The sequence below is a fragment of the Urocitellus parryii genome, chromosome 3 (genome assembly GCF_045843805.1).
Source record: "Urocitellus parryii isolate mUroPar1 chromosome 3, mUroPar1.hap1, whole genome shotgun sequence".
NCBI classification, from domain to species: domain Eukaryota; kingdom Metazoa; phylum Chordata; class Mammalia; order Rodentia; family Sciuridae; genus Urocitellus; species Urocitellus parryii.
Genome location: NC_135533.1, coordinates 84,791,337 through 84,799,893, shown reverse-complemented (window position 1 = coordinate 84,799,893; position 8,557 = coordinate 84,791,337). Strand labels below are relative to the sequence as shown.

Genomic DNA, 8,557 nt, shown 5'->3' with positions numbered 1-8,557 from the left:
GGTGAGCAAGATTGATCGTGCCCAGACTTCCTTCAGAGCTTTGTTTGGAATAAAAGCAAGAAAACTGAAAAACCTCACATTTTCCAAAATAGCATCTCTATCTGTAATGCAATGCCTCTTGGCTAGTCGAGGTTGGAGGCCACTTTAATATCTCATTTCCAACCCAAACCCCCTCTGATGCTGGCCTCAGAGACAGAGTTCTGCCCTCGCTCCTTGGTCAGCCTTTCTTGTTTTCTACGAAGATTTTTCTCCCCCACTAACCTCTCTCTCCTTGGCCATCAGAATGATTTATTTTCCTGCCACTGATGCCTGCCGGCCTAGGGGAGTCTGATCACTTGGTCCATTTCAAAGAAAGCAAAAGCAATCACCATCCTCAGGGTTGGGGGGGGGGAAGAAGTACCTTCAGACCTCTCTCTCTCTCTTCTCTCTCTCTCTCTCTCTCTCTCTCTCTCTCTCTCTCTCTCTCTCTCTCTCTCTCTCTCTGCCTCATGCCCTCTTTTTGGCTTGGTGGGCTTTTTTTTTTTTAAGTTGTCATTTGGTACCTAAAGGTGTTATCTTTTCAACCCCCCAGTACTGTCCAAGACACACAGTTTCAAGTCCTGGAATTGAAAAAGAGAGACAAGGAAGGAGAAGGAAAACCTGTATAATCCCTCCTTGGGACACCCCGTCTTTCCCACAGTGCTCTTTCCCACAACAGAACCCCGGGTGCAAACCTCCCTGGTGTCCAAGGAGCAGGAAGGTGTGGGAAGCAATTCAGGCTGCCAAGGAACACTCCTACATCTGAACCAACCAGCCCCCAACCAGAGCGACAAGGACAAGGAAAGAAGGGTAGGGAGAAAGAGAGAGTGAGGAACAAACGTCTTCTCCCTCGCTTCTGGTAACTTCCAACAGACTTCCTGGAAATCGGAAATACTCACCGCACCCGAGCCATAAGGGTATGAAACCCAGAATGCCAGAAGCCGAACTCGCCAGCTCGGGGCGGCATTTCTTTGGCTGGCCGCCGCCCTGGCTACGGGGATTTGGACACATGGACCTGGGGTTGCTGTCTCGATTGGCACATGCATCTGTTTTCTCCAGCCACTCCTGAGAAGTTGATGGCGCAGGAAGGTCGGGAAGCTTCGAGAGCCGCCTCCCGTTTTCCGCTTCCCCCTGGAGCCAGATGCAAAGCTGAGGTGGAAAAGCCGGCTAACAATGGGGCCCGAGGGGCGCCGATTCCAGGCTGGACATTGAGAATGGGGCGAGGGACTGTGGGGTAGGGGGAGCGAACAGACAGCGAACAGACAGAAGAGAGAGTGGGAGGGGAAACTGGTGAAGAGAGAGAGAGAGAGAGAGAGAGAGAGAGAGAGAGAGAGAGATATCAGTTCTGAGATCCAAGAACTGGTTTTTAGGAAAAGTAGAGGATAGGGAAATAAAAGGAATGCCCCCAAATCTTTCTTCTCTCTTTTCTGTCTTCTTTCTTTCTCTTTCTCTCTCTCCCTCTCTTCCTGTCCCTCCCACTGTTTTTCTTCTCCATCTCCCAACTCTTCTTTCCCTCTGCTCTTTCCTCTGGTCTTAGCAGAACTTATGTGGCTGGGATGCGGGGGCCCTCGGGTGTCAAAACTTTGAAGATTAATGGATTACTTTGTTAATGACTGCAGGCGTCAGACTGAGGTGCTTAAATGATTTGTGAGGTGCGAGGCGTCTTCCCGACAGTCCCAAACAATGCGCGGAGTGTGCGGGGGAGGCAGAGGGCAGCCGCTGGCGGGACCCGCAGCAAGGCTCACACTCGCACTCACTCATACACTCAGACACACTCCCAGGCGCACACACCGATTCCTTGCTAAGCAGGAGTAAGGCAGGCACCCTGGTCGCGCACTCACTCTCGGGCATTCCCACCCACATCCACATATATATATTTTTGTCCTGAAAAAAGTGTAAATAAAGCCTCACTGGCCCCCAATGAGGCGTTCCTTCCCGACTTTTTTGGATCAATCAAACAGACAGTGGCTTCTTTTGATTAAAGCCCAAATTGTCATTGGGCAGAAGCAATCATGTGACAGCCAATTCGGTCCAATTTCAACCTTGTCTCCATGAATTCAATAGTTTAATAGTAGCGCGGTCCCCATACGGCTGTAATCAGTGAATTAGAAAAAAAACACCCCAGCAGCGATCTTCTATGATAGATTTTTTTTTCCTCCGCGCTCGCCTTTTTCCTGGGCCTCGCCCCCCCAAAGCCCCTCCAAAAGAGGGAACTTTTTCTCCGAGGGGGCTCCAAGGAGAAGGCCATGAATTACGAATTTGAGCGAGAGATTGGTTTTATCAATAGCCAGCCGTCGCTCGCTGAGTGCCTGACATCTTTTCCCCCTGTCGCTGATACATTTCAAAGTTCATCAATCAAGACCTCGACGCTTTCACACTCGACACTGATTCCTCCTCCTTTTGAGCAGACCATTCCCAGCCTGAACCCGGGCAGTCACCCTCGCCACGGCGCTGGCGGCCGCCCCAAGCCGAGCCCCGCGGGCAGTCGCGGCAGCCCGGTGCCCGCTGGCGCCTTGCAACCTCCCGAGTACCCCTGGATGAAGGAGAAGAAGGCGGCCAAGAAAACCGCGCTGCCGCCGGCTGCCGCCGCTGCCGCCACCACCACTGGCCCTGCCTGCCTCAGCCACAAAGGTCAGTCCCAAGACTTGGCCCCAGGTCCCCAGGACCCTGTTCCCCCTCCGGGCTGCCCCGAGAGCGGTTATGGGGGAGGGGAGCACGGGATAGCAGCGAAGGGGGAGAGGGACAGATGCCTGGTTGCCTTTCCTTGCCCCCTTGGGTTCAGGAATGGGTTTGATGGAGAGGAGAAGAGATCCTGTGCTCCACAATGAGACATATATTTTTAGGGAGGGAGGGGGAAACTTTCCCTAACTTGTGTAATGTGGGATGATTTATTTGAGTTGGAACTGACCTCCTCTTGTCTAGTTGTCCTAGAGTTTGGCTTTTTGACAGTAATGAAGAGTGATAGATCGCTCTTGCTCAGCTAAGCAGCTGATGCATTAATTATAAATTGTGTTGTGGCTAATATAAAGTTTGCTCCCGGATGAAGAGGTTGGGGGGAGCTACAGGCAGGAATTTGATAGAGGTGGAGGAGATGGGGTTTCCCGGGGCTGAGCTCCCAGGAAAGGCAGCACAATAGCTCTACTGCATCCAGGGCGGCCATTTTGTTGCAGTTGATCTTTTCTGCTATATTTATTCTCCAGTGGAATAATCCCTCTTGGACCCCTCCACCTCCAACTGTGCGTGTGTCTCTTGTTGGTTTCCCTTTCCGCAGAATCCCTGGAAATCGCCGATGGCAGCGGCGGGGGATCGCGGCGCCTGAGAACTGCTTACACTAACACGCAGCTTTTAGAGCTGGAGAAAGAATTTCATTTCAACAAGTACCTTTGCAGACCCCGAAGGGTGGAGATTGCAGCGCTGCTGGATTTGACTGAGAGACAAGTGAAAGTGTGGTTTCAGAACCGGAGGATGAAGCACAAGAGACAGACCCAGTGCAAGGAAAACCAAAACAGTGAAGGGAAATTTAAAAGCCTTGAGGACTCAGAGAAAGTAGAGGAGGATGAAGAAGAGAAGTCGCTCTTTGAGCAAGCCCTCAGCGTCTCCGGGGCCCTTCTGGAGAGGGAAGGTTACACTTTTCAGCAAAATGCCCTCTCGCAACAGCAGGCTCCCAATGGACACAATGGCGACTCCCAAAGTTTCCCAGTTTCGCCTTTAACCAGCAATGAGAAAAATCTGAAACATTTTCAGCACCAGTCACCCACTGTTCCTAACTGCTTGTCAACAATGGGCCAGAACTGTGGAGCTGGCCTAAACAATGACAGTCCCGAGGCCCTCGAGGTCCCCTCTTTGCAGGACTTTAACGTTTTCTCCACAGATTCTTGCCTGCAGCTTTCAGATGCAGTCTCGCCCAGTTTGCCAGGTTCCCTCGACAGTCCTGTAGATATTTCAGCTGACAGCTTTGACTTTTTTACAGACACACTCACCACAATTGACTTGCAGCATCTGAATTACTAAAAACATTAAAGCAAAAACAAAGCATCACAAAACAACCCCCCCACACCAGGTGGTTTTGCCTTCTTTTATTCCGGGAGTTGATTTTTATTTTATTTTCTTCTTGACCTACCCCCTTACGCCTTTAAATGTCGAGCATTTTGTTTAGTGATTCCCTGATTCAGTTTCAGAGTCATCTCTTACAGATTACATTGGAGTTTTAGTTGTTTTAAACCTCACCTAACAACCATTTGTGTGGTTTTCCTGAAAGCAATATATGAGGCCTGCAAGAAAGTGATTAGAAATTGTATCATCACTTTCTTTTTATTTTTGTATTACATTAGGATGCATTGTCATGCGTATTTTTGGTAGAATAAATTCTCCTTTGCTATAAGTAGCTTTATTTTTTTCTCCCCCTCTTTCTCAAGGATCATAGTGGTTTCTTTTTTCTTCTTTTAGTCTAACTTGGTAAATAAAATTCTGGTCACAATTTATCTTCTTTTTCAATTTTAATATATTTATTAATGTGGCATGTTCAAAGTCTTCAATAGACCGCAACAAATACAGCCAGAAAATGGCTAGGGCTTCTGACAAGTACTTTTTGTTTTTAGGGTTTTTTTTTTTTCCTTTCTTTTCTTTTTTCTTTTTTGGAAGGGAATGGATTTGGCTTTCAGTGTAGTGGCTCAAGCCATAAATTTAAATTAGTAATAGAAACAGGATTGGGCAGCCTAAGAGTTGGGCAAGCTCAAGCTTTTGAAGGTGGAGAAATAAAGTGCCTACTGAAACCCCAGCTCTAGGAATGAGCAACTCTGGGTTTCTTTAACAAGCTACTAGGTCAATAAGTTATCAACAATTCATTTATTTATACACATTGGTTCCAAACATCTACATTCCAACCCCTCCCCCACAAATCCCCCGTACATTTTCAGAGTGGTTGATTAATCTCCCAGCTGTTGATGGGTTCAGGCAAAACAGACCTAAAAGATAGAGAAAAACAATAAAACAAAATAATGGTTACTAGCTGGAAAATGCACTTCGGGAAAGACTCTTTCTAATTGTCTGGTCCAGTCATTCTAGGGTACTCCCCCCCACATCCAGGGTCAGAAAAATCAATATTTCATTCTTAAATCTGTTTACATTGCTAATAATGGATCATTAAAGCTTTGAAGTCAGGTTAGCAAGTTGAGATTTAAAATGAAGTGCTTCTGCACCCTAGGTTATAAAGTAACCCAGTTAGGAAAAGAAAGAGAAAAAGCACTTTAAATGAAATATCAATAAAATATGACCTAGGGTGTGTTTTGGGGCTGTTCTTTTTTTTTTTTCCAGTTTTTATGTCTCCCCATGTTTATTTTTCCCTTTCTGTGCTCTTCTATGGGCTACTTACCGTGAGAAAGCGCAGCAACACGTGTGTGTTGGGCCGGTTGATTTAAGAACCCTGCTCTTAACAGCAAAGGCTTGGAAGTTAGAATAAAATCGTGATCTTTCCTCATGGGTTTGCTCCCTACTTTCTGTCACCTCTTCACCCGCTAAATCCCAGCAGTAGTAGTAGCAGCAGCAGCAGCAGCAGCAGCAGCGGCCTGTGGCGTTTGTGGCAGGCTTCCGGACCTAGGCTCAGGCTTAGCGCCGAGCAAGGCGTCCGGGCTGCGGCCAGGGCTGCGCCGCTCCTGGATGCGATTCGTCCTAAGCTCATAAATCAAACGCTTTCTATGAATGAGAATGTCATCAAAGAGATCAATTGCAGGAACACATGCACAAATAAAAATCCTCTTACGTATTTGCCGGGGATCCCCGTCCGAAAGCATTAAGTTAGAAGGCGTTCAGTCATAATTCATTTTTATTGCTCTTTTAAAACAACAGCTTGGCTGAGCCGCGGATGCCATGAGCGGCTCCGGGGCCTGGGCGGCGTTTTGTCTCCTCCTCGCTCTTTCTCTTTCTAGAAGAGCCCAGAAAGAGGCGTTTTGAGCAGAGCCAGATACTTGCAGGGGATTATTTTAATCGTAACCAAGCTCGCCTTTCACCCACTCTCCTGAGGCATTTAAAGAGATTTTAGCTGAGTCCTGGGTCGCTGGCCTACATGCCCAGAGGACCAAGGGTCTCTTATACAGCAGAATGGCTCCCACGATTCCTGGGGGTGGGGTAGGGGTGGTGTGGAGGCTGGGGAAGGATCCGAGCTACCGAAGCCTAGCCTATGGGCTGGATGCCGCGGGAGGCTGCCTTTGTGAGCCACTCCAGGAGAGCGGCACTTGGGGGGGACCAGCCGAGGCAGAGCCGGCCTGCGGGAGCTGGAGCAGTGCGAAGAGGTGGGATGGTAGTTGGCCTGTATGTATGCAGGCTTGTGTGGCAGTGCAAATTTGTGATCCAAAGGAAAACACCCCATGCAGGTTCCCCGGAAAACAGGCCAGGAGAAAGAGAGGTGGAGGGAGAGAAAAGACAGCGGCTGGGGCTGAAGGCGGCTTTGTGCAGGCGAACTACAACCGGCTGGGAGGATATTGCAAACCAGAGCGGAGGAAGCCCACAAAGGTATAGGAAGGAGGCAAGCGGGCAGAGAGCCTGGATCTCCCTCACTGCCAGCACTGACCCTCTTACATCTTGTCCCCTGCCCAACAAGACCCCCTTGTTTCCCCAACCCTGGTGATCCCAAGGAGGCTATCTCCAAGAGGGTCCCCTTGTCTATCCCATTCTGCAGGATGAGGATCCCTAGGAGCTGAAATTGGGGTAGGGGGAACTTTCCGAGCTCTTCCTCTTTCCATGCTTGGGGTGGGTCAAAGGTCATAGGCAAATACCGTTCCAAAAGGAAATGTTTGGGGAAAATGTTTCATTGCTACTGAGGGAGTTCAGAGTAAAAGGTCTACAGAAATTTCCCCTCTTGTGGGGACAGGTTTTTGGAGAACTTCTTTATGAGAACTGAACACAGATATATGTAAGGATGACTAACACATTTGAAATGTGCCTGCCTAGAGAAAAACTTCCTTTCTTTTAATGTAGAAAAGGAGGGCATGGGAACCCCAAACCCACCTATAATCCTCACTATTAATTTCATCTCTCCGATCCAATGTCACAAACATGTCAAAGTAAAATCTATGCAGCTTTGGTTGTAAAGCTTCTTAGATGATCTCTGGACTTCTGCTTAAGAATGCATCAGTTTTCAGTCTCTGCTTGGCCTTTTTTCTCCACAAGCCCGAGGTTGACATGAAACCTAATAGTAAACAGCAATTAACGACCCCAGCAGTATCAATATAGGACTAGAGTGAGGGAGACCAGGACCCCTGGCCTGGGGTGACGAACGCATCTCTCTATGGAAAGACTTGAAAGTTCACTCAAGCAACTATACAGTCCGTTGGAAAGGGGAGGAGATGTTGGGGAAGAGGGAACTGTCCCATTCACCCTCAGCCATCTGTCCACTGCCTCTCCCACCTGCCAGCCCCGACCTCCACTCCAGACGTGCAGTAGATGGGGTGCAATGGAAAGTGGAGGCAGTCCTAACATCCCCCTCCAGAAAAAGAAACAGGGAGAGTTCGGAATGTTTGTAGGAATTGCGTTCCGGCCTTCCGAGCGCTAGAGATTGCACGCAGGCTCCCAAGTCCTTAAGAGCCAGCAGATGGCCTGCAGCTCAAGGCCCGGCCCCCACGCTGGCCACGTTTGATAGCGTCATCCCCCTCCCCCTTCTCCTACCCCCTCAAACTCCAGCAGTGGAGTTGCTTCGGATCTCAGAGGGCTCCCCTAGCAAAGCTGAGTGGGGAGGAGAAAGGGGCGGAGAGAGCAAGGAAAGAGGGAGGGCAGAGAAGAGCCCAGCAACCCCGGCCTTTTCCAGCAAGCTTGGTTTCAAGGGCTCAGTCGTCCCTGGGGATCGAATTACAGAGGCTCCTCATGGTCATGCTAATGACGAGCGGGGTTTGGAAAAGAAGGCTGGGGAGACCCTCGTTGGAGGAGGGAAGTTTCTTTTCTTGCTCTCATACCTTCCATTCCCACCCGGGTTCCCCGCAGTCAGTTCTTGGCGCACTACCTTCTCCATTCCGAGCTTGGAGAGCTAGTGACCTAGCCTCGCCCTCCTCCAGCGTTTTTCGAGCTCCTTACGGCCCCACGGCCTCACAGCCCAGATTGTATGGTGGAATTACCCTGGGACACGGGCGCGGTTACGACTGGATTCCCACCCTTCCTGCTCCGCGCTCTCGGGACTGGGCCGAGGTATTTGCGGCCACCCAGCGAGCTCTAGCCCACGGATTCCCACCCCAGGGAAGCCAGGAGCCCTCTTCCCTTCTCACCTCTTGCCAGTTCATCTTTCTGAGCGTGGTGGGGAGGGGGCGGAGGCGGGGGATGCCTCCCAGCTCCCACCTCCTGGGGGGAGGGGGGCGAGCGGAGTCGGGAGCGCGCAGAAGGCAGCCTCTGCTCCCTTCGCCCCAGCGCTCGGAATCTGTCGTTGCAGCCGCTGCAGCTGCTGCGGCCGCCTGGGCTGCCTGGGGGGGCTGCTGCGCGTCACCTAGACAGAGGAGCGCCGGGGATTTAAATGCCACTGAAACGGTGATCCATCACCGCCGGAGCCGGCAAACTTTAG

General features: G+C 50.3%; 1 protein-coding gene and 1 long non-coding RNA gene across 4 annotated transcripts; one reads left to right on the top strand and one right to left on the bottom strand.

Annotated features, from left to right (window-relative positions):
* Positions 1–2,168: 2,168 nt before the first annotated feature.
* Hoxa2 (homeobox A2) lies at positions 2,169–4,573 on the top strand. The gene is made up of 2 exons (XM_026400212.2): positions 2,169–2,649; positions 3,290–4,573. The coding sequence occupies exons 1-2, from the start codon at positions 2,265–2,267 to the stop codon at positions 4,027–4,029; spliced, it is 1,125 nt and encodes a 374-aa protein (XP_026255997.1). The 5' UTR covers positions 2,169–2,264; the 3' UTR covers positions 4,030–4,573.
* A 271-nt stretch (positions 4,574–4,844) lies between these two features.
* LOC113190722 (uncharacterized) lies at positions 4,845–8,550 on the bottom strand. 3 transcript variants are annotated; one of them, XR_003301815.2, is made up of 5 exons: positions 8,268–8,550; positions 7,021–7,201; positions 5,777–5,938; positions 5,390–5,685; positions 4,845–4,982 (listed from the first exon to the last, which is right to left on the bottom strand). It is a non-coding gene; the product is annotated as an uncharacterized LOC113190722 (long non-coding RNA). The 3 variants fall into 3 exon arrangements; XR_003301814.2 differs by lacking the exon at positions 5,390–5,685 and having other exon boundaries at positions 8,268–8,542; XR_003301813.2 differs by lacking the exons at positions 5,390–5,685; positions 5,777–5,938 and having other exon boundaries at positions 8,268–8,535.
* Positions 8,551–8,557: the final 7 nt, after the last annotated feature.

Coding starts and splice junctions, on each gene's coding strand:
- Hoxa2 (XM_026400212.2), top strand. CDS start 2,265: ATGAATTACGAATTTGAGCGAGAGATTGGTTTTATCAATAGCCAGCCG. Junction 2,650..3,289: donor TGCCTGCCTCAGCCACAAAG/GTCAGTCCCAAG, acceptor CCCTTTCCGCAG/AATCCCTGGAAATCGCCGAT.